Source organism: Garra rufa, chromosome 1, assembly GCF_049309525.1.
Source record: "Garra rufa chromosome 1, GarRuf1.0, whole genome shotgun sequence".
Classification (NCBI taxonomy): domain Eukaryota; kingdom Metazoa; phylum Chordata; class Actinopteri; order Cypriniformes; family Cyprinidae; genus Garra; species Garra rufa.
The window spans coordinates 59,413,183-59,438,426 of record NC_133361.1 but is presented as its reverse complement, the minus strand read 5'-3'; the positions used below and the strand labels follow the sequence as shown (position 1 = coordinate 59,438,426).

At 36.8% G+C, this 25,244-nt stretch overlaps 3 protein-coding genes across 3 annotated transcripts; 2 read left to right on the top strand and 1 right to left on the bottom strand.

Annotated features, from left to right (window-relative positions):
* The first annotated feature begins 1,466 nt into the window (after positions 1-1,466).
* LOC141325510 (pre-mRNA splicing regulator USH1G-like) lies at positions 1,467-8,061 on the top strand. The gene is made up of 3 exons (XM_073834256.1): positions 1,467-1,648; positions 4,466-4,916; positions 5,172-8,061. Exons 1-3 carry the CDS (start codon positions 1,485-1,487, stop codon positions 5,976-5,978), a joined length of 1,422 nt encoding a protein of 473 aa, XP_073690357.1. The 5' UTR covers positions 1,467-1,484; the 3' UTR covers positions 5,979-8,061.
* Positions 8,062-10,329: 2,268 nt separating this feature from the next.
* Positions 10,330-11,972, bottom strand: LOC141325503 (protein amnionless-like). The gene has a single exon (XM_073834246.1). It carries the CDS (start codon positions 11,935-11,937, stop codon positions 10,510-10,512), a length of 1,428 nt encoding a protein of 475 aa, XP_073690347.1. The 5' UTR covers positions 11,938-11,972; the 3' UTR covers positions 10,330-10,509.
* Positions 11,973-12,990: 1,018 nt separating this feature from the next.
* Positions 12,991-15,551, top strand: LOC141325494 (Golgi apparatus membrane protein TVP23 homolog B). Its single transcript, XM_073834234.1, has 7 exons — positions 12,991-13,030; positions 13,255-13,325; positions 13,654-13,798; positions 14,091-14,180; positions 14,845-14,970; positions 15,083-15,211; positions 15,297-15,551. The coding sequence occupies exons 1-7, from the start codon at positions 13,019-13,021 to the stop codon at positions 15,321-15,323; spliced, it is 600 nt and encodes a 199-aa protein (XP_073690335.1). The 5' UTR covers positions 12,991-13,018; the 3' UTR covers positions 15,324-15,551.
* Positions 15,552-25,244: the final 9,693 nt, after the last annotated feature.

Sequence of the window (25,244 nt, the reverse complement as noted above, 5' to 3'; positions counted from 1 at the left end):
TTTTGGAGGGGGAAGCTGGGCTCTTTACAAAGATTGCACTTTTGTAAAATCCGAGCTGAAGCCACACCCTCACAATATTCATATGCCATGTTTATATAACCAAATAAAATGTATGCAATTATTAATCCAGGTTTTGATGAGTGATAAGCGGTATAAAAATATTGATTCACCACATTTAAAAGTACTGTGACAACTTGTATGTGAGATAATAAGATAATAACAGGCATTAGTAGTTCACATTAAATCATGAATATATAGTGACTCTTAAAGTATTTGGCCACCAAAGCAGGCATTTAAAGAAATAATAACAAATATTGTCATATCAAACCAATATAGCATGAACCTACTTTTCAGGATAAACATAAAAGAGCTATAGTAATTTTTGTTCTTTTACTATACTGTTTAAAATGAAAATAGAAACCACTGTGACCGTCAGACATTGGTGGATTCAGTACTTCAGTATTTTTGCAGATATCACTTAATTTTAAGTTTTATTGGTATCTATTTAAGAGTAGCATTAGTGTCCTATATGTGAATGTCTATTAAAGGAGTAGTTCACTTCCAGAACAAAAATTTACAGATAATGTACTCACCCCCTTGTCATCCAAGATGTTCATGTCTTTCTTTCTTCAGTCGTAAAGAAATTATGTTTGAGGAAAACATTTCAGGATTTATCTCCATATATTGGACTTCTATGGTGCCCCCGAGTTTGAAATTCCAATTCCAATGCAGTTTAAATGCAACTTCAAATTGCTCTAAATGATCCCAGCAGAGGAAGAAGGGTCTTATCTAGTGAAACGATCGGTTATTTTCTAAAAACATTTACAACTTATATACTTTTTAATCTCTTCACAGAGTACACACAGAGCTAGACAAGACAAGCATTTAAGGTTAAAAAGTATATTAATTGTAATATTTTTTAGAAAATAACCAATCATTTTGCTAGTTAAGACCCTTCTTTCCTCAGCTGGGATCGTTTAGAGCTCTTTGAAGCTGCATTTTGGAAGTTCAAACTCGGGGGCACCATAGACGTCCATCATATGGAGAGAAATCCTGAAACGTTTTCCTCAAAAAACATAATTTCGTTACGACTGAAGAAAGAAAGTTCTTCTTGGATAACAAGGCGGTGAGTACATTATCTGTAAATTTTTGTTCTGAAAGTGAACTACTCCTTTAAGCATCAAACAACATAACACTTTCTTAATGCTGTTCGTGTGTTGTTGATTTTGGAGGGCTGAGCAGGGCTCTTTTAAAAGAAACTTAAAACATCCATCCAATAATGTATTATTTTGAATCCCAACTGGGAAAAAGATTGCGCTTTGTAAGCACCGAGTTGACGCCACGCCCTCACGAGTAGCAGCGCGTCTGAGGTGTCCTTGGAAACTCCAAGTGCCTCAAGCGCGCTGCACTGCAGCCGGTCAGGGGTTCAGACCTAATGCACAGAGCCCGTGAAAGAGTGATGGAGGCTGAGGTTCGAGATCACCATGAATGATAAATACCACAAGGCAGCTCGGGATGGCTACCTTGACTTGTTGAAAGAAGCGACGCGGAAGGACCTGAACGCTCCAGATGAAGATGGCATGACACCGACCCTATGGGCCGCTTACCACGGCAACCTGGAGGCGCTGCGGCTCATTGTAGGGAGAGGGTAAGACTGCGCGTCATTTCCTATATTCGATTAAACACATGAACTGGTTTTGTCCGTACACTTAACGGATGTTTAACCCCTATGTTTGCATGTACGCCTCATATAAAAGGGCTTACGCAGGAACCGGCATGACGCGGAGCTCTGCTCATCGTCACTGTATATCATCACACTTCAATGCTGGTGTCATGACGGCTGATGTTTCACAGGGCTGATGATTTTATTAGGTTAATTGGGTGGAACATGCTGTTCTCAGTTTGCCAGTCTACTTCCATAAACCCTTTCTCGTGATGTTTATGGTTTTGTTATATAATATGTCTCTAGTTTGTTAAGGACCATGTCATATTAACATAATACCATAAAAGGCTAGGTTTAAAGTAGCCCAAAAATACTTCTGGTAACAGAAAAAAAAAAATATGAAGCACTGAATGAACACTGACTTTGGTTACATCAACAAAAGACATTGAATCACCTGAAACAATCACCTGAAAGATTTTATATTTTGGGCATATCAAACTGTCAGCATGAAAACCAAAGCAAAGATATTTTACGCTTTTTTTTAAACGTTTTTGTGTTTTTGTTACTGAGACTGGCGGAACACCAAGGTCATAGGTTCAATTCCCTGTTAATGCATGGACTGATTAAAAATGTATACCTTAAGACAGATATACTGCCCTTGCTACTTCTTCCTGGCCCTTATTCATTTGCAGTGTCATATGAGTTGTTTTATCACTAACAACGCATAAACATTTCCACATGATGTGATCTACGTCCGCTCTGTTAATGCCGTTGACAGAAGACATAAAAGCGACCACACAAAAGCTTTCATGAGAGCTGACCTGGTTTCCTCTGCAGAGCTCGAGGCCCTTTATAAAAGCTTTTAATTGTCAGAAGTTCTCCCACTGCTAAACAGTCCTGAATGGATAATCAGACAGTTTGAACTGTTGAAAGCCACTGGTTATCGTGTGATCTCCACATAAAGCAAAGCAAGCATTGCATTTCTATGGTTAGTGCCAACTTATTCTCATGTACACAGAGAGATTTGGTCATTAATCCATTAATATGGGTGTTTCTCTTGAGTAGTGATTAAGTCACATGCACAGCATGGCACTAACTGATCCCTGAAGCAAGATTTCCGTGATAATGCCCACTGATTGCAAAAAAAGGTATTCAAGAGGTCATTAGTACCTGAGTACATGAGAACAGCCTTTGACCTGTCATGAATCATGCTATTAGAAGTTGTTAAGTAATAGGGACAGTAAAATGATGGAAAAAATAGCAACGGCACTTGCTGAAAATAGACATTTATGAAGAATGGGGATCATATAGCAGTCATTTGTTAAGAAGATAGCATGCAATATATGCTAGATGATGTTTCTCTCCCACTAATTTTATAATGTTCTGCCACTCATTTGTCTTATTATCAGAAATTATTACTGTGGTAAAAATGACAGTGATGAAATTACATGTTCCAAGACCATGCAGTGTATGCCTGATTGTGGGTATCTCATTTTATAGCACAATAAATAAAGTTTCTATTTATTAGGTGGAAGTATTGGCATGCCAAAAATCAAGGTCAGGCAGGTTAGCGGGTCATAATCCAAATTTTGGCTTGACCCAATACCGCACACGGCTCCCTACCTGTGAAAACCTTGCAGCTTTTCTCATCCATAATGCATCACTGCAAGGCTTCACCTGTCACCCATCAAATATTAATTAGGCTCAGCTAGCACTAGATGCACAAAACAGAAAGATACAGCTTGACTGTAAAGTGAAAATTACGGCTGTGCAAATCATATATATGATATAATATTACATATATTTTTGTCATTTTTTATTTGATTTCATTATTTATAAAAATATATTTTTGAAATGTGTGTTCACATTATGCTCAACAGTTAAATTAAAGAAGATGAAATAAACTCTAAAACCAACATTTTTCAATCTAGCTTATGTTGCCTTATGGAGCTATACTGAGGAAAATATTATTAAGCAAAACAAAGTTTCAATCTTGAGCTTAGCATCAATGTGATCCAACTGTCGTAATGTCATACAGCAAATAACATCAAAACTAAGCTCTAATGGAGATGTGTTAATATCTATTAGATAATTGGGTGGAAATGTGTTTTTTACAGCTTTTATACAGATTTAAATGATTGTGTGCTTGAAATGAATTTTTTAGAATGAATATTGCATTTATATTATGAACTGCCACTATGTATGTAGTTCTAAGGCAGTCATAGATAGAATTCAAAATGAGTTTCTTTGTTGATCAGGTCCGTGGTTACAGTCTGAACACAGGAATTTAGTGTGACATCACCTATGCAACTCTATCATTCTTGTTTGTAAGGAGACACCCAACGAGCTCCCTCTTATTCGAGCAGCTGATCAAATTACAGATCCAGTGCTTTGGATCCGCATTTGCAGAGATAAACCTGGATTACTGTTTATGTAAGAAAACTTATATAAGAAAATAAGAGAACTTCTGGGTTATATAACACAGCTGTTTGTCCTTCTTATGACATTTGATGATATCAGATGTTTTCGTTTTATAGACTTATGCATTATTTACTGGCCTTCACAGATGACAAGCCAGTGCTGAAAACATAATCAAAAAATCATGGGATTGCCAGAATGGTCATAGCTATTTTAGGACATAAAACAAGTGATAATGACAGCTTAGACATATCCAGTTTCACCTAACACATGAAAGGGGGATTTACTTATTATATATAGACCATAGGGACAAAAGTAGTGGTTTTACAGAGGTCATCGTTAAATGCCACACCTGATATAGATCTATCACGGATCTTCTTTCAGAGGGAACCCAGACAAGTGTGACATATGGGGGAACACGCCACTCCACCAGGCTGCCTCCAATGGCCATCTCAACTGCCTGTCCTTTCTGGTGTCGTTTGGTGCCAACGTGTGGTGCCTGGACAACGACTACCACACGCCACTGGACATGGCTGCCACCAAGAACCACATGGATTGCGTGCGCTATCTGGACTCCATCGCTGCCAAGCAGACAGCCCTCAACCCCAAGCTAGTAAGCAAACTCAAAGACCGGGCTTTCCGTGATGCTGAACGCCGCATCAAGGAATGTCTTAAAATGCAGCAGAAGCACCGGCGGCGCATGGAGCGTAAATTTCAGAGAGAGGCAACGGAACCATCAGTGTCTGATGCCATGAGCTTCTCCAGCTACGCCAGCAGCACCTTGAGCCGCAAGTTACGCCACTTTAACACTGCCACTAATGTGCCATACTCCCAGGTCGATTTTCTCCACTTGCTCTACAACATCTGTTCTCAACTCTGGTCTGCAAAATCCAGTTTGGCTTCACCCATGATCAAACTCACCTGCCTGTTACTTACTAGTGATCCTAAAGACCTTGATTAACTTGTTCAAGTGTGTTTGATTTCGGGTTGGAGCTGAATTCTAAGGCAAAATGGATCTCACGGGCCAGAGTTGAGAACCCCTGCTCTACCACATTCACTAAAGCTGATTTTACCATTTGTTTCACTCTAGGCTACTCTCCACGCCACAGCCAGGGGCAAAACGAAGATCCAGAAGAAGCTTGAGAAGAAGAAGCAAGGTGACGGGACGTTCAAGATTTACGAAGATGGCAGGAAGAGTGTCCGCTCTTTATCTGGCCTACAACTAGGCAACGACGTCATGTTTCTGAAGCAGGGTACGTACGTCAACCCTAAGGACAGGTCTCGTCGCAACATACGTGACATGTTCCCTAGTGACAACGAGGATGCTGTCTCACGTGCCATCAGCGAACCCGACCTGCACGGTCATGATGTGGACTACTCAGAGATCAGCACAGATTCGGGTCACGACTCGCTCTTTAACCGTCCCGGCCTGGGGACCATGGTTTTCCGGCGCAACTATGTGAGCGGTGGACTTTTTGGCATAGGTAGCAGAGATGAAGGCAGCCTAGCAGGCAGCGAACGAGTCGATAACGTCCGTCTCCACAGCCGGATGCATCGTGTGCCCAATCTGGATGACGATAGCATCGGAAGCGCCCGCACCCTGCAAGAGAGGAACGTGCAAGAGCTGCCATGGGAAGAGGTTGAGTTGGGGTTGGATGACGACGATGAGTCTGACACTAGCCCTCTGGAAGTGTTTCTAGCTACGCAAAGCATGAACGAGTTCATTCCTATCTTCAAAAGAGAAAAGATCGACCTGGATGCCCTGTTGCTATGCTCAGATGATGACCTCAAGAGCATTCACATCCCCTTGGGGCCCCGCAAGAAGATCATAGACACCTGTCAGCGCCGATTGGAGACCATTGAGGACCCAGGCTGTATAGAAGACACTGAGCTGTGAGGCTCTGCCCTTAACGGGACAGTTCACTCAAAAATGAAGATTAGCCCATTATTTACTCACCCTCCAGGCATCCTAGGTGTATATGACTTCCTTATTTCAGACAAATCCAGTCGGAGTTATATTTAAAAATACCCTGGCATTTCCAAACTTAAGAATTATTGTTTCTCTTCATCAGTCCAAACAAGTCCAATAAAGTGCATCCATCCCTAATAAAAAAAGTGCCTTTCATGGCTCCGGAGGGCAAATAAAGTCCTCCTGTAATGAATTAATGCGAATTTATGATATATCCATATTTATTTTTTTAAATGTAATTTTTTATGTCAAGGGAGTCAAAAGATACAATACAAAATTCACAAAAACAAGAAAAGAGTTACATTCATTTCAGCTGACTTCCTATACGTTTCAGGATACATTTTTATAATGCTTACAGAACCTGAATAATAAAAAGAACAAATAAAAACAAAAAACAAAGGAACAACAACAAGGGGAAATAAATAAATTATTTAGACATACCAACCGCGTAAGACATCGTTACATTGAATTTACCTTTACTATTTTAACATTACAAATTCTCAAGTCCGAAATATCCATATTTAAAACGTTATAATCACTTTAATCTAGCTTGTAGCAACTGGTCCTAAACGGAAGGTGCTCTGGGCAGATGCACTCGTTATGTACATCTAATCAATGACTGGTGTTTTGTTTTGGTCTCTTCTTGGCACATCTGTGCTTGTCACTTCTGAGCAGCATAGGTGCAATGCCGACGTTCTACGTTATCTGCCCGGGTGGCTTTTTGGACTTGTTTTGTTTTGTCTCTGATGAAGAGAAATACCCATGCAATTCTAAAGCTTGGAAATATCAGGATCATTTTTCATATAACTCAGACTGAAAGAAGAAAGTCATATACACCTAGGATCCCTGGAGGGTGATTAAATAATGATCTAATTTTCATTTTTGGGTGAGCTAACTCTTTAATGTCTGTTTTTACCTCAGTGAATGTTGAGGAATAAGCAAAAGTTTACAGAACTGGCAACAGTTACTTATAAGGCCAATGCACCAGATATGCTAAAGAAACAGAAACCTAAATCAGGAGTGTATGATCTTGCTCCTTAACAGCCACTTTCCTGCACAATTTATTTCCTCCAACACACGTGTCTGGAAGTTTCTAGTGAGCTTAATTAGCTGACTCAGGTGTGTTTAATTGTGGAAATCATGAACTGAAAAGAACCCGTGGGGTGAAGTAATAACGGAATAACTCGTAATAATAAAGTAATAACTCTTGTAATAACATAATACAATTTTTATAGTAGAGATTTATAGAGGACAAATGTTGAAGTAGCCGAAATATCTCCTCTCTAATAGCTGACTATGTTACCTCTTCCAGCAACACAAACAACACAATATGCATAAAAATGGTAATTCAGTTCAAATTTAATGGTTATCACAAGTCATGTGGCAAATGCAGAGAGTGAAAATGAGGTCACGTCTCATTACACACACTCTAAACCTTAATTTCTGCCCCCATGGGGCGTATATCTCAGTGCCTGTGCTTTTGTGCCTGCGCATTTCTAGACAAATGTCATTTAAGACATAACTTGTGTATATAATATTATTGCTACACAACATTGTAATTGTACAGTTGCTGTTCTTGTTACTACACAGATTGGGATACATAATGTAGGCAATAGCAGCTTTTGCTAGTTGTTGGGCAGCTGAAATGTGAGCCGTAAATGCTGAAATGTACAGTAAGTCTGATGTCAGCGTTGCTGTTGTGGGGACTGTATGTACGATAAGAGCACCCTCACATTATGTTACACATAATGTTTACATGTATCTGGCCATAACGCGTTTTTTGAAACATGAGCAATTAGATGAGTTGTGTGACGCACGGTTGAGTTAGCGTACACAGAGAACCCTTTGTTGATCCTGGAGCTTTAACTTGCAGAGCGTAATGCTCATTATCGCTTAGTCATTTTATTTATCACAACAGTAGTTTCTGGTTGAACTGAAGTATATTGTCAGTCAACAGTATGGTTCATGCACAGGTCTACAGTACAGCCTGTGCTTGAGTTTTTAGATGAAGTCTTCCATCAATATTTATGAACGCAAACAGCATTAACAGCCATGTTTTATAATGCATACATCAAGTTTATTCATAATGATATTTGTTGGTATGTAACTATTAAAATCATAATCTTACGTTTTTTTGTGTGTCTGATCATTTGTTTTAATTAACGTGTTGACCTTTAAAGAGAAAAAATGGTCTTGGGAACCCTTACGAAAAAGAAGTTTATTCAAGTGTGCTATTAGTATACTTCTTTTAAACTAAAAAATAGGAAAGTATACTTTCAGTCAACTTTTTATGAACTTCCGTATGTATGAAAAATACTTAAAATGACATTTAAGTATGCTTGACTTATACTTAGAAAAAGGCTAACTATATTTGAGCTATATAATAATCTGTGTTTTCATTGTTATACACTTGGGATTGCATGTGATTTTCAAATGTTTTTAAATGTGAAATTTCACATGTGCAGAATCACATGTATATGTGGCCACATGTGTTTTTGCACATGTGAAATTCATGTGGTTTTTCTGTAAGTGTTTGATTATCCTTTATTATTATTTTGTTTACAAGCCTGTTCTTTCTTTTGATATTTTGTATGTTCAGATATATACAAATGATTACTTAATAATTAATAGGGACATGGTTGTATACTTAAAGTATGATGTAAAGTTAACTTAAAGAAAACTTATGAGAATACTTGCAGTACAAAATTACTAAACTAGTAGTTTACTGAGACTTCAAAGTGTACTAAACATGCATAAAATTGATTTAATTAGTAAACTATCAGTATACCGATAAATTCGCTTTTAGGATACTTTCAGTACAAACTGAAAACATAGATGTAAACTAGTTGTGTACTCAAAGTTTACTACTGTTATAGCCAATTTAGTCCCAAGGAGTATTGAAATAGTACTCTTAAAACTATACTACTAGTACACTGACATTTGTATACTTACGACATAAAGTATACTTAAAAATATACTTGAACTTTACTCAAGTATACTTAATAAAATAAACTTGAACTATACTTATTTTTGGTAAGGGAAGTACTGCATCTACTTTTGCCCTGCCTCACCTTGCGCTAACTGCATTAGATAGGGGTCGGCAAACTTTTGTGTACGTGTGATGTCTTACATCTTACATCTGGGCTGTTCAAGGATGTTATAAACAACACCCTCAGGAATTCCATAGGATATGACGATACTTATGCTAAATATCCTGCCTGACATCATAGGACAAAGATCCTGTATGATTTTTCAGAACTAACCGGAAGACACAAAGCTACGTGCACATCCTCAAGATGAAAGATAGCAAGGTCATGAGGGAATGTATATAACTCATTATGCCTTCTCACGTGTCAGGACAGCAGTTTAGCAATATAGAAGTTCTGCTGACCGCATTACGGCCAATTAGACGTCACCATTTAGAACTACATAGATTTTCAGCCCTGGTCCTGCACATTTTGTATCTTTATGTCTAACTCATTTAACAGAGCAGATCCAGATCATCAGCTCATTAGGAGGCCACTTCATAAACTGATTGTCAAATCAAAGAGACATACTCAAGATCCACAAGATCAGGAAACTTCTTTAAAAAGCCAAAACCCTGAACTAAAGAACCTGTAATATAACATCAAGAATCTTTTTTAGTATCCAAAGACATTTAGCAACTCAAGAAGCCCAAAGAGCTTCAAAGTGAAGTACTATTGGAGAATCTTTATTTTTAAAGGTTAATAATAAAGTATTTGTCAAAAAGCAGAGTCAGTTTTGCTATCTAACAACATGCCAAGAGTCCGGCATTACACTTTGAAGTTGTAATCTTCAAATCTGAGGTTTACTTATTGTACTTGTTTGTTACCGTGGAAAGATTTCTTTGATATTTGGAAGCTAAATGTTTTGACAACAAACTTCACATGGGGAAGACTGGCATTTGCACGTCGTATTATTTATTTATTCATCAAATGCATGTTTGCGTTAAACTCGTTGAATTTGAACTCTGAGGCCCGGTTTCCCAGACAGGGCTTAGACTAAGCCAGTATTAGACCATAGTTCAATTAGGACATTTAAGTAATTTTTATAAACATGCTTAGAAAAAAACATTACTGGTGTGCATCTTGAGACAAAACAAAGGCACTGATATATTTTAAAATCAATCAGTGCAATTTTATTTCAGTTGAAACAACTCAGACTTACATTTTAGTCTAGGACTAGGCTTAAGCCTTGTCTGCGAAACCGGGCCTTAATGTACAAAACCTAACCTAATCTAGACAAAAAATCTCAAATATTCATGCTTTAAGTTTTTTATTCAGAGAAATATGATTATGTGACATGAAATTCAGCATTTTCAATTCATGTGTCATTTTGTGATTAATTCATCAAGTATTTTTACACAGTGTTAGTTCTAGATTTTATTCGTTTCGTTTTGTCATCACATCCCCCATCAGATCAGCTGATACTACACCTTTCATGCATTAAGCTCAGTTTCATCATAAACAGGATTTACGAAATGCACCCCTGACTTAGTTAGGGTTATCGTGCTTGTCATCTCTGTCCCGTACAGTCCTGGTTCCTCAGGCATCATTGTTGGTTTGTCAAAAATGGGGTTGTCAAAGCCATGGTCCAAAGGGCCACCGAGCTCCCCAATGTCGCTATTGTTCTTCCATTTGCTGAATGAAGGGATGCTAGGCATTTTGGGTATCCTAACGATGCCACGATGGTAAAGCACAACAACAACTGCAAGTAAACCCACTCCAAGCAAGGAGCCCAGCACTGCACCCACAACTACCCCAGTACTGTTTCCAGCCGCTTCGCTGCTGCTCGCCCCTGATGACGCCTGGAACTCTGCACTGGTGGTGCCAAAGTTCAAGCCATGGTTGTGTACATCCTGCACTATGTCACGAGCGAGAGCTTCGGCCATCTTCCCAGCTTCCTGACTTGTTTTCTTTTCCAGAAGCAAGACCTGAATCTCCTGAGTGGCTCCGAAAGGAATCACTCGTAGCAGCCTCTGCTCTTTTGACACTTTCGACAAGGCCATCTGTATAGATTCATATTTAGGCTGGCTGAGAAAGAGGTGCTGCAGCCGTTGGCGATACGACTCGAAGTTGAATTTCGAAGAGAACTGAACGTCCACGATGGCACCACAAACATCGCAGCAATGTCCCACCGGGTGCAGGGGTTTTTTGCACTCCAAAGAATCGCATTTTACATTTGAACAGATCTTGTCTCGATTTCCAGAGTTATCACAGATGCACCCCGTGATATCCTCACAGCCCGAACCTCCAACTTTAAGGGACGAGGAGCCATGGAACTGCAGCTTGCCAGAATCAGATGACAGGTACTGAGAAAACTCAGAGCTGCTAGTGAACTTTTTCCCAAGTACAGACACACTCTTCACAGGCACGTCATGACCAGATGAAACGTCCACGCGGAATGAGGTGGTCTCTCGAAAAACTACGTCGTCATACTGGCACGGGACACTCTCCTCGTGGACTGAAAACTGATATGTACCACTGTGCAGGTCATCCATAGTGGTCGCAGCCACCCACAGCGATGGGTCGAACCATTTCAGTGATTCAGAGTCTTTAAAGTTAGCCGTGACCCCAGATCCACAACCAGGATCTCCACCTTCTCTTACAGTAAACCCGGCGCCAGATGCCAGAATCAGTTCTCCATCCACTGGCAAGCTCATTCCAGTGATAGTGTGAGCCGTTTCTACATACACTGATACTTTCCGCTGAGCTGAAAACACAACTTGGTCATTACCGCAGGGCACCGAGCCTTTATCCCAGTTGGTAGCGTTTTCAAAATTGGTGTCTGGAATCCATTGCTTGTAGAGTGCGTTAGCAAAAGGTAAAACGCAAAGAAAAAGCAAGACGTCATGTCGAAGAGCCATGGCGAAAGGAATGAGTAGAAGAAAAACAGAGTGACCTTTGGTCAGTCTCTAACGGTACGACTGTCACATGAGAGCTCACGCTATAACTTAGTGAAAAATTCACAAGAGCTATTTTGTCAGTAAAACATCTACTACGGTGACAATAAAGGCATGCATTAAAACCACTGTAAAATACTTAATAGGCCAACTGTTGACACTCTTTTGCGTACTTTCATGAAAAAGACAGGATAGGGGAAAATGTGAATTGTTATATTACCTTCCTCTCTGTCTCTCCCTCATATTTCTTCTTAAATATAGTTGTGCCATTTTGGCAGAATACCTTGTTACTAAAGTGTATATAGTGGTATTAAAAGGTGCTGTTAGCTACAAACTCATAACATCACTGCCAAACAAAAATGCTTTTCTTACTTAGATTTTTTGTCTTGTTTCCAGCCGAAATATCCAAACCTTCTTCAATCAAGAAGGACAAGACAAGTAAAAATTATTTTCTTGTTTACGAAAAAAAAAAAAAAATTAAGTGAGTTTTTGCTTGGAACAAGCAAAACATTCTGGCAATGGGGTCAGCAAAAAAATCTTATTTCAAACTGAAAACAAGATGATGTTTCTTACCCCATTGGCAGATTATTTTACTTGTTTCGGGCAAAATGCACTTAATTTTGACTTCGTTTTTTCCTGAAAACAAGGCAGTAATTTTTACTCATCTAAATCATCATTAAAAAAATGATGTAAACAAAAACAGTACCTTGATGGACTGGCACATATGCTACAATTATACATATGGGGGGGAACAAACTGGCTTTTGCTCAGCACTAAAAAACTATTTTCATCTTGGTCTTGGTTGTCCTTTTACTCTAGTTTCATAACAGCTAGTCACTTTTATTTGTAGGCTATCTGAGCTGGACCGGTGCTGATACCCAGCAGCATCTAGACGGCGTTAGCATGTTAGCAATCATTGTTTGAGCCACCATGCGCCCCCTGAAGGAAGACAACTGAAATACAATATTAATAACCGTTGATTCTCATAGAGTGGGCACGTGTGTTTACATACACGTCAGCAGGAAATAAGACTACCTGCGCCAACATGAACAGACAGGTGAGTTGTCAACTATATTTCCTTTAAAAAATTATTATGAAAGATCCTTCACTGACGACGTGTAGAGTTTTGCGTCTTCAGTCATGTTTATTAAGTGCAGCTCTTTGCATGACTTGTGGATGAAAGAACAGTAACTACAAAACGGTTGCATTATACACATAATTCAGGATCACTTTGAATGTTTTAGTGTTAAAACATAAACTGATAAAGTATTTGTTTTGAAGGACTCTGTGAGTGAAGTGCCATTATTCCATGAGGATGAAAATGCATTTGCAGAGAAGAAATCCAAAATCAAGTGAGTTGGATTTGACATTAAATCCCTGGTGAAAATAGCTGGTCAACCAGCCTGGTTTTAGCTGGTCAGCAGGCTGGTTTTAGAGGGGTTTTGGCCACTTTTCCAACCTGACCAGGCTGAGAGACCAGCTAAAACCAGCTACTTCCAGCTTAAACCAGCTAGGACCAGCCAACCAGCCTAGGCTGGTTTTAGCTCAGCAGGCATGACATTGAAAATTGTGCTAATCTAGGTCTAATATTACACTGAGCAGTCTAATGCGCTTTGCTATTGTGTTTTTTGTGTGTAGTAATAATTTTTTCAGATGATAATAATAATGTATTCTTCTCAGACATCCTTTGGCCTGTTTCTTTCATCTTTTTTTCCGCACAAGTGCCATCCTGATCTACCTTTTTTGTGAGTTTCTCAGCCGAAGTTTTATCGCCAACATGGTCACCATCATTTTACTTCTGTCATGTGACTTCTGGACAGTAAAGGTGAGCATGGAGTCAACAAGAAATCTTATTGCGTATTCTGGTCTTATTTTAAATTTGAAATGTTTGTCTTTGTAAGAATTATTCAAAATAACTTTTTTGGCTATTGTCGGCATGGACATGTCTCGTCTAATATGTTTGCTCATTTAAATACTTTTTTTACACCAAATTATAGAATAAGAAAGACAGTTTCTTCTCTTTCTAGAACGTATATTAAATCAGCTCTTTTATGTGGCACATTTCTGAATGTTTCTGTGTGGTTTCCTATGTTTTTTTGTTTGCTTTTTAATATAAGAATGTGACCGGGCGATTATTGGTGGGCTTGAGATGGTGGAATCAGGTTGATGCAAACGGTCACAGTCATTGGATGTTCGAATCCAGATCAGTGAGTCTCACCACCCACAACTTCACAATACTGCAAGACATTAAAAATATTTGCAACTGTGGAAAGCGACCATATAATAAAAATCATGTTTATGATTGCGTCTAACAATACTGAGGTAATGTACAACTTTAATTTATAGCCACAGCTAACTTTTATCGCAGTTCGATCAAAGTTTAATGATCGTGTTTTGTCACTGTTAGTGAATGCATAACACTTTCAGTTGTGCAATTATTGTAAAGAGTGAAATTTCCTCTTTTAAGTCACGGTGTTCAAATATTAAAAGAATATAAACTTGAAATTCTGTCATCATTTACTCTAACCCTCATATTGACTTCCTGGAACACTAAAGGACAATTTTGTGGAATCAGGACTGTTAAGCACCAAACCAAAAAATAAAGACTTCTGTCACATGATAGCTTTGTGTGAACAACAGAAGCTGTCATACATGTTTACTGTACATAATAAAACAGTAAAAATGTCCTTCACTGCATGTCTCAATTTTTATTCTTTATTCAGTGATTAAGAATGATCATTTTATGAAGAAGCTGTGTTAAGATTCTTTAAAATCTTTCCTTTTGTGTTCCACAGAAAAAAAAAATAACAACATACACATGTGAAGGAGAATGAATAATGAGATATATTCATTTGATCTGTTTCCTTACAGCAAACCAGAAAAAATGTGGTCTCAAACTCAGATTCACGGATTTTCTGGATTGGTCTGATCATGTGTCCAATGTTTTGGATTTTCTTTATGTTTAGCTCACTTTTTTCCTTCAACATAAAGTGGTTGGTGAGTTTTGCCATTCTCTCAAATGCTGTATAAAACATCTGTGCTGTGAGCTGTTAACATCCTGGTGTGTGCATGTGTGCGTGTGTGTGTGTGTGTGTGTGTGCGCACGCAGGCCGTCGTGATAATGGGAGTTTTGCTGCAGTGGGCTAACCTGTATGGATATGTGCGATGCAAAGTAGGTGGTGCAACCAAACTGAAGAACATGGCGACTAATTACTTTGGCCTCAAGCTCTTCAAAAAGGTAACACTAAGTTCTAGAGAAAATCTATATAAGAGTTTATATAATAATATTAATATTTTGTTAACTGTTCTTTATTCTCACACAGGTAGTAAACACACCAGAGGAACCATAATTTGACTTGCTGGCTTCATTTTATTCACTAGCAAGCTTTATTCCAATCTGATCATTATTATTTTTTATAGTAAATTATTCTTACCTGTTCATGTGTTCATTCGCGCTGATATCTTTTTTGCTTAGGTTGGTCAAACTTTGTGTTTCCTTATCAGTAGATAATCTGACTTTCTGTAAGATTTATAGTTTAAAACTTCAAAAGGTTTACATTAAAATATTTTCAGAAGAATGAGTCTTAATAATTGGACAGTTGTACAGGATTGTCAGGTCTTGTTTACTCTTGCATGTAACATGCTATTCTTCAGTTAGTCTCCAGGGGTCTCTATGGCTCCACATTGAATGTGTTACTTGGGAAAGATTGTTTGTCCTAAACATTACTTCAGAATGTTAGTATTAAGACCTCAAGTACTAAAAGTGAGAATAGCAGCAGTGCCTAATAAAATTAAGTGCAACGAATTGGCCAAAAACTGCAAAAAAATGCTTTTCTTATTTAGATTTCCAGCCAAAATATCTAAAAATTCTTAAATCAAGAAGGATTTCAACAATCAAAATTCAATTAGTTTTTGCTTATTTCAAACAGAAAACTAAATTGTTTTTCTTACCCCGTTGACAGATTATTTAGCTTGTTCCAAGCAAAAACACACTTAATTTCCACAAGAATCTTTAGGTATTTTGCCTGGAAACGAGACAAAAAAATCTAAGTAAGATCAGCATGCACTCTTGAATAATAAAGGTGCTTCACAATGCCATAGAAGAACCTTTTTGTCTAAATGGTTCCATAAAGAACCTTTAACATCTGAAGAACCTTTCTGTTTCACAAAAGGTTCTTTGTGGAGAAAGAAGGTTCTTCAGATTATAAAAAGGTAAGAAAGAGATGGTTCTTTAAAGAAATTTTTGACTGAATGGTTCTTTGTGGAACCAAAAGTGGTTCTTCTCTGACATCGCTGTGAAAGCACCTTTATTTTTACGAGTAGTAATGCTATTTAACATTTACAATCATTGAAATTCTTTTATTATTAAAATAATAATTCTAAATACATTTGTTACATTATTATTTTAACAAATTATAACCAATTATTTTATTTTTATTATATCTACTCTAAAATAAAAAATGGACACCATTTGTAATGCTTTTACTGCACTGTAAAAAGTTTTCACCAGATTCAACTTAGGTTAAGTTCAGCAGCTGCCTTAAGTTTTTTAATTAAATCAGCTTAAATGACTTAAGTTGATTTAACTTAAAATCTTAAGGCAGCTGCTAAACTTACTTTTTTAAGTTGAAACTGGTGAAAACTTTTTACAGTGTGCTTATAATGGGATTTGTATCGGTTTTAATGGAAACTGGAGCCTGTGTGTTTCTACTAGTGGTTTGTTAAAACTACTAAATCCTAATGGAATATGTCCCAAACACACTACAGAAAACCATTTTTTAATGGTTAAAAGTTCGTTTGTAATGGTTTTGTAGAATCAGAATTCAGTTTCTATTTTTTTCAGCAGGGTAGAATAGGGTAAAAGTCAAAGTTGTTTGTTATCTCCTGAATTTTGCTCTCTTAAGCTAATCACCACACTGTTAGTGAGCAATCATGAGTTAAACTTTGTAAAAAAAAAAAAATGCTTTTTTGACTGTTCTTTGAGCTGTTATGACAATGACAGTAGTTTGCCTGATCTATCATGCACACTGCCATGCTGTTTGGCACAAACCATAAGCGGAGTTTGACCAAGTGGGTAATAATATATGAGAAAACATTGTCATATAAAACATGACAAATGACAGCTTTTTATTTGATAGCCGCAATATACGCATAATTTAGAAATGGGTCAAAGTATATAGGCTGTTATAAGAGGATGTGAACCAACAGACATCACGAGAAGCCAATTAAAAGTGTTTTTATAGTAAGTAATTGTGTTAGTAGAGCTAAATCAAAAGTCTACTGCCCTTTTCTTGTCCTTTGTACCTTTGGCACTTATTTTATTTTTTTTTTGGTCCAGACGAGACAATATGACTTCCTTATACACTCTTAAAAATAAAGTTGATTTACTATGCCATAGAAGAAGCTTTTTGTCTAAATGGTTCCATAAAGAACCTTTAAGAGAAGGAAGGTTCTTCAGATTATAAAAAGGTAAGACAGAAATTGTTCTTTAAAGAACCCTTGACTGATTAGTTCTTTGTGAAACCAAAAATGGTTCTTCTATGGCATTGCTCTGAAGAACCTTTTAAAGCACCTTTATTTTTAAGAGTGTATTCATCTGTCAAATCTATAAAGATGCAAAGCTGTTGGACACCATTGCCAACTTAAAATTGTGTACAAAGCCGTTGTTATCCTAATTGTTGCATTCAATTCTTTCTAAAGAACGTCTTGGCTGACCTTCACTACTTTCTCCAAAACAAAAACATCTAAAAGCACCACAAGAGAGTGGCATCTTAAACCTTCCTTGAAAATCAGCAGTCCTAAAGTGGGCCAAGTGTTGACATGCCCTAAGCACTCACCCTTATTGTCCCTGCGTTCTGTCTGGGTTATGTGACCACACAAAACACGTACAAGATGATTATTAGATGACAACAAAATAAGGCTGTTTTCATTCTAGATATAAACCCGTATTGACAATATTACTACTGAGACAAAACAAATAAATTATATGCTCTGATCACTAAGATTCGCAAAAGCTTTGGCACTAGAATATGAACACAGTGTTGTCCAATGTCTTCTAAATTACAGTTAAACCAACATTTATTCAGACACGGTCAGCATCTCTAACATTATTACAGTTTATTGCATATAGTTTAGAAAATAGTAATAAAATATGACAAGAACTCAAGAGTTAAACTGTCAGATCTAATTCATCTTGATAATGTCAGATAACTTTGATTTAAGTACACAATTAGACAATACTAATTTAGGTCAAACAGTTACCAAGCAATGCCTAATTCTGTTCAGTCTGTGGTGTACACTCTTAAAAATAAAGGTGCTTTAAAAGGTTCTTCACAGCGATGCCATAGAAGAACCAGTTTTGGTTCCACAAAGAACCTTTCAGTCAAAGGTTCTTTAAAGAACCATCTCTTTCTTACCTTTTTATAATCTGAACTTTCTTTCGCCACAAAGAACCTTTTGTGAAACAGAAAGGTCCTTCCGATGTTAACAGTTCTTTATGGAAACATTTAGACAAAAAGTTATTTTATGGCATCGTGAAGCACCCTTTGTGAGTGTAAAGAGGTCACACTGGCAATTAAAGAAATAACACTTGAGCAACACATGGTCAGGTCAAGGTGTCTGAATACAGTTTGACTGTATATTTTCAGCTTTTAGTAGACAACATCAAAGCTGACAAAAAAGAAAAGTCTACATGAAAAGTCTAAAAATTGTACTTAAACTCTTAAAAGTAAAGGTGCTTCACGATGCCATAGAAGAACCTTTTTTGTTTAAATGGTTCCATAAAGAACCTTTAACATCTGAAGAACCTTTTTGTTTCACAAAAGGTTCTTTGTGGTGAAAGAAGGTTCTTCAGATTATAAAAAGGTAAGAAAGAGATGGTTCTTTAAAGAACCTTTGATTGAATGGTTCTTCTATGGGTTTGCTGTGAAAAACCTTTTAAAGCACCTTTAGTTTTTAAGAGTGTACAGCAATTTCTTTTCAATTCAGTCTGCTTTAATTCTCAATCCCTAAATTTAAATTCAAATTACAATTTAGCTTTTTGCCTCCAAGCTCTATTCAAATAAAAAAAACTGAATTGAAATTTGAAATAAACTGAATGGCTCAAACAATGGAGGTCAAACTGATATGCTCTTCAGCATCACTCATAAGCCACACCCATTGTCAAAAGAAAATCACGTGTTTGTTAATAGCAGCAGCTTCTGCTATAACACCTGCCATCATGGTATCAACACTGTTGTCTAATCAGATCACAATAGCACTTTAATCGCCTTACCCACCAGAGCATGCAAAGGCGCGATTGCCTTTTATCTTTTATACCTGATAAATGTCTTGTCTTTAAATAAGACAATATCTATTATAGTGGAATCTTTTACTGAAAAGCTGATAACATAGTCACGAGACAGACACCAATTAAGCACAGTTGTTTGAGATTATAAACAGTCATTTGGAAAAATCAACACGTTTATTTATATAGAGTTTTCTGGCAGCTCATCCATCATGGGATGTTTAACCTTAGTCATGTGAGTCCATTTTATAAGCTTTTGCCAAAGATGCTACTGTATTAAAAACAAGTCCCATTAATTAATTTGACACCATGCTGCATCACAGGATTTACTCTGTTGCCATTTTAATGCGTTTAAAGTAGGTCACACTTCTTTTAAGGTCCAGTTCGCACTATTAACAAACCATTAACTATGGCTTTTGCCGCAATAAACTCCTAATTTGCTGCTTGTTAATAGTTAGTACACTCTTTAAAATAAAGGTGCTTCAAAAGGTTCTTCACAGCAATGCCACAGAAGAACCATTTTGGTTCCACAAAGACCATTCAGTCAAAGAACCCCCTTTTGTGAAACAGAAAGGTTCTTCAGATGTTAAAGGTTGTTTATGAAACCATTTAGACAAAACAGATTCTTCTGGCATCGTGAAGCACTTTTATTTTTAAGAGTGTAAGGTGGTTGTTAAGTTCAGGTATTGAGATTCAGAATATTGTCATGCAGAACATGTGCTTTATAAGTACTAATAAACAGCCAATATTTTAATAATAGGCATGCTAGTACGTAACTATAGTGAGAATTGTTCCTCATACTAAAGTGTTACCATAAAGTGTAAAGACAATATGGGTTATTTAAGAATGACAACCCATTGATTGACCCCAATAGTATTCAACAGTGTACATTTCATTTGCATTGCATGTGATCAATGTTCAATATAAATGGAAAATGAAATAAAATACCAACAAACCAACAATCAGTTTTCTTCTAAAGCATTACAATGTATTGATTAGGTCATTAATCTTAATAATCTGCCTCAAGAGCATTCTCTCCAGTAATGTGGTTTCATGCTGATTAATCGTTGCTTTGCAAATTGTCTTAATTCCTACCAACATCAAGCCATTCATTTGTCATTTCAGCTCTAAGCAGGCTTAAGTTATTAGCCAGCGGATAAAAGTAATAAAAACATATGACTTACCAGTCTTCCGTGTCCCGACAAGTGCTAAAATACACACCTAGGCAGGATAGAGGTCTTCTTATAGGTGAGTCTCAGACTTTGTTAGCCACCTTTGACCCTCGGGTCAGTCAGAATTCTTAGAATACGAGCATTAAATCCCTTTCAGCAATCTCTGAATACCTCTTTGGCAAACAGTGACATTCCCATAAATGATCTCATTGTGTTGCTCACTTTACTCTTTTACAACGCAGGTTGTTTATATGACCTTGAATACACTCCTTGTCCATTTTTCTCCAATCCATAATAGTTGACTCTCATTTTTGCAAAAGAATTGCTAACTTGCGTCATAAAGGCAATAACTTTTAAAATGCCCCACACTTTCTTTTATCAACGGATAGTACTGATGTACAGCTCCTCTTTTAAGTCTAGACTGGTCTAACAGCTTTATATTTATTTAATCTCTTTGGAATTATACATTGATTCACATCAATTTCTGCCTTAAAAGAGCACAAAAAAAAGAAAATCAACTTATTCGAAGTAGGTAATATTTTAGAAGTTATTGAGCTTATGAACGCCAGAGGAGGGTGGGCTCCTATCGAGGTTTCTTCGTTTTTTGAAAAGCTGATTTGAGTCAACATAAATTGTAAAAAGCATAATCAAAATAAAATGATTTGGTTTGACAAGTAATCATTGTTTATTCCAAAACCTTGAGGATATCGGTGCCTAGTCTGCAGACTTATCACTCATAATAAATTAATATATAATGCACAGGGTTTATAGGGATTTGAATGAAATCCTTTGATCTGTTTCTGTATCTTATCGATATCTTATCGCGTTTACAGATCAGAGATGATATGAATTATCTCTAGTCAATCTTATAGGATATCTGTGGGTGTGTTAAATTTGGATAAGTAAATGTGCTTATCTGTAGTGCGTCCTTATCTTTCAGTTCGGGTTATCATTATGGTGATGGTCTGCACATTGGTGAGGTCACATGGTGAGATGGTGCGAGGGGAGTTGAAATACATTTAAGAGACAGACATGAAATTATTTCTGAAACAACCTTGACTTTTTAAAGTGCTGGAGGTCTGGGGCATGTAAGTATGCTATTCATCGAGCGTGTGTACTCAGTTAAGCTTTATGTGCACAGTGTAAACACAGTGACATAACACACTTAAATGAATACTAAAATTGTTTGCACAAATTTGCAGGTGCATTTACTGCATGTTTTATGGATGTTAAGTGTGCAAACAATTTATACCAGAAAAATGACGGGACAAATTACAGTACTGCGTTATTGCTTGTAGATGAGACACCATGACCAGGTGGGTGCTTCAATTAGGGTCTTAGAGGGTCAATTTCAACCTAAATTTCCAATTTTGATGAATTTTGGTAGGAATGTGTTATTTCACTCTCGCTTATTCGTGCAGTATTGTCTCCAAGACCCAGGGTTGGTTACTGGTTGTTGGCTTGATCTATGGGTAACACTTTATTTTATGGACCAATTCTCACTATTGACTAGTTGCTTATTAACACGCAGATGGAAAATCCAACAGTGGTTCTAACAAACACTCTTTCACAGTTTACTTTACTTGATGTCTTAATTGTGGAAATCTAATAATCTGTACTATTCACATGCTATTCCTTGGTGACCCAGAAACCCCAATTTAAGACGGACTGGTTTGAGTGCCATTTTGTTAATAGCAAAAAGAGTTTTTTTAGACTGTGCAATTGACCCTTTGCAAAAACCCACCTTCTTTAGTTACAGTTCTGTTGCTGTGTCAGACAAACATCATGTTCTCAGGCAGTGAAAAACACATTGCAGAACAAAGATGAAACTGACAACACGCCAACAGACAAGGCAGAGAGGTTACAAAACAAGGTCTCAGCTTTAAAATGTTCAAACCATAAATACCGCTCTTTAATGTGTTGTGACACATCACTGTATTGTCTTATAAGACCAATCGACACATGAACTGATCGTCTTTTCTTATTTAAAGCACAAAATAATCATGAAAATCAGAACGTTTTTACCGTGAAAGACGTCAATACACACTGTTTTTTAAATCTATTCTCCTAGGTATTTCAGTTGAGAGCTGTAATTTTTTCTGGGTTGAATGAAGAATTAGATTTGACTTCATTTTTGTGAAATTATTATAGACTAATTACATTTACACCTGGCATTTGTTTGATACCTGACACACTCTGAAGAAGGCTGAAGGCCGAAATGCATCAGTGTGGAGAGTTTTAATTTTTTATGTGTATTGAGATGGCCAGAATGTAAATAAAGGCTTTTTAAGTGCCTTGGATTTGTCTTTTTTTTTTGCATTATTTGTCTCAAACCCAACCAAAGAGCACCTTCTGGGATCACTTTACAAGGTCAGCAAGTATCAGCAAGTAGTGTTTCAAGGTTTCTTCTTTGATCTGTTCTCCTGTCTGATTTGTTTTACGGACAAAATGGCAGATTCTGCATTATGATTGGTCAGATCGCTTGTCAATCAAGCTGTTTTGCGAAGGATCAATTCTTAAAGGAGAAGTTCACTTCCAGACCAAAATTCACAGATAATGTATTTACCCACTTGTCATCCAAGATGTTCAAGTCCTTCTTTATCCAGTCTTAAAGAAATTATGTTTTTTGAGGAAAACATTTTTAGGATTTTTCTCCATATAGTGGACTTCCATGGTCCCCCGAGTTTGAACTTCCAAAATGCAGTTTAAATGCGGCTTCAAACTATCACAAATGCGGTTGTAAATGATCCTAGCCAAGGAGAAAGGGGCTTATCTAGCGAAACCCTTCTTCCTCGGCTGGGATAGATTACAACAGCAATTTAAATAGTTTGGAGCCGCATTTAAATTGTATTTTGGAAGTTCAAACTCAGGGCACCATAGAAGTCCACTATATGGAAAAAAAATCCTCATATGTTTTTCTCAAAAAAACATAATTTACGACTGCAGAAATAAAGATATGAACATCTTGGATGACAAGGGGGTACATTATCTGTACATTTTTGTTCTGGAAGTGAACTTCTCCTTTAAAGAGAATCCTGGGTAGTCCCACTTATATGGCTTAATATAACATAAATTATGTCTCTTATTGAAGTATGTAGTACAAAACCAATGAAAGTTTAAAGTTATTTTAAAAAATCCACATTGTTTTATATTTTGGACTTGGGGGGAGCCATTATTTCGATGACATGAAATGGTTGTATGTTACTGGCGCTACCTGTTGCTATTTTTACCGTGATACATCTCAGGAATTCACAACTCGGAAAATAAAATACACATTCATTGACCGCAGCTACTTAAAAACCTTAAGGTAGTGACAGATATATAAACATAGGCTTGAAAAAGATGCGTGTACTATCGATTTTTTCAAACAAGAAGCCTAAACGCCCCTAATGGCTTCTCTTGTTGCTCTTTGACTTAAAATTAAAACCAAAAGCTGCACAATGAGGAATTGTATCTTTATTTTTTATATTCCGAGTTGAGAAAAATAGCAACAGATAGTGCCACCTCATCAAAATATAGGCATCCTCCATAGTCCAAAATCTTTCATAGGTTTTCTACTACATATTTCAGTATAAGACATCATTTATGTTAATTAAGCCATACAAGTCTTAAAGGAGTAGTTAACTTTTCACAATTCACAGATAATGTACTCACCCCCTTGTCATCCAAGATGTACGTGTCTTTCTTTCTTCAGTTGTAAGGAAATGATGTTTTTTGAGGAAAACATTTCAGGATTTCTCTCCATATAATGGACCTTTATGGTGCCCCCGAGTTTGAACTTCCAAAATGCAGTTTAAATGCCACTTCAAAAGGCTCTAAATGATCCCAGCCGAGGAAGAAGGGTCTTATCTACTGAAACGATGGGTTATTTTCTAAAAACATTTACAATTTAAATACTTTTTAATCTCTACACAGAGTACACACAGAGCTAGACAAGATTTGAGGTTAAAAGGTATATAAATTGTAACTGTTTTTAGAAAATAACCGTTCATTTTGCTAGATAAGACCCTTCTTTCCTCGGCTGTGATTGTTAGAGCCATTTGAAGCTACATTTTGGAGGTTCAAACTTGGGGGCACCATAGAAGTTCATTATATAGAGAGAAATCTTGAAATGTTTTCCTCAAAAAAACATGATTTCCTTACGACTAAAGAAAGAAAGACATGAGCATCTTGAATGACAAGGGAGCGAGTACATTTTCTCTAAACTTTTGTTCTAAAAGTAAACTACTCCTTTTAATACCCAAGGTTCCCTTAGTAGACTTTTCACTCATTTCCTCTACTTCTGCAGTTATCTTTCTCTTAGTTGCATTTACTCATTTCACTCAACACCTTTAATGTTGAATTGTCAAAACAACTGAACATTTTGTGAGAACACATCACATAAGCATAAATTGATTTCTCAACATTATAGTTATTAGTGTTCTTTTAGTGGTTAAGCACTTGGAATTCATAAGCGTCAATTTTTTTTTAAAACTGAGATTTATACATTATCTGAAAGCTGAATAAATAAGCTTTCCATTGATGTATGGATTTGTTATGATAGGATAATATTTAAACTATTTGAAAATCTGAAATCGGAGGGTGCAAAAAAAATTGCTTTTGAAGTTGTCCAAAAGTTGTTCTTAGCAATGCATATTACTAATCAAAAGTTACGTTTTGATATATTTACGGAGATAAGTTTACAAAATATCTTCATGGAACATGATCTTTACGTAATATCCTAATCAATTTAGCATAAAATTTTGTCCCATGCAATGTATTTTTGGCTATTGCAACAAATATACCTGTGTTACTTAAGACTGGTTTTGTGGTCC

What these genes read in the sequence shown, in the direction of transcription:
- LOC141325510 (XM_073834256.1), top strand. Translation starts at nt 1,485, where the DNA reads ATGAATGATAAATACCACAAGGCAGCTCGGGATGGCTACCTTGACTTG. An exon ending in CGGCTCATTGTAGGGAGAGG is followed by an intron (nt 1,649 to 4,465) that starts GTAAGACTGCGC and finishes ATCTTCTTTCAG; the next exon opens with AGGGAACCCAGACAAGTGTG. An exon ending in CTAATGTGCCATACTCCCAG is followed by an intron (nt 4,917 to 5,171) that starts GTCGATTTTCTC and finishes GTTTCACTCTAG; the next exon opens with GCTACTCTCCACGCCACAGC.
- LOC141325503 (XM_073834246.1), bottom strand. Translation starts at nt 11,937, where the DNA reads ATGGCTCTTCGACATGACGTCTTGCTTTTTCTTTGCGTTTTACCTTTT.
- LOC141325494 (XM_073834234.1), top strand. An exon ending in GAGAAGAAATCCAAAATCAA is followed by an intron (nt 13,326 to 13,653) that starts GTGAGTTGGATT and finishes TATTCTTCTCAG; the next exon opens with ACATCCTTTGGCCTGTTTCT. An exon ending in GCCTCAAGCTCTTCAAAAAG is followed by an intron (nt 15,212 to 15,296) that starts GTAACACTAAGT and finishes ATTCTCACACAG; the next exon opens with GTAGTAAACACACCAGAGGA.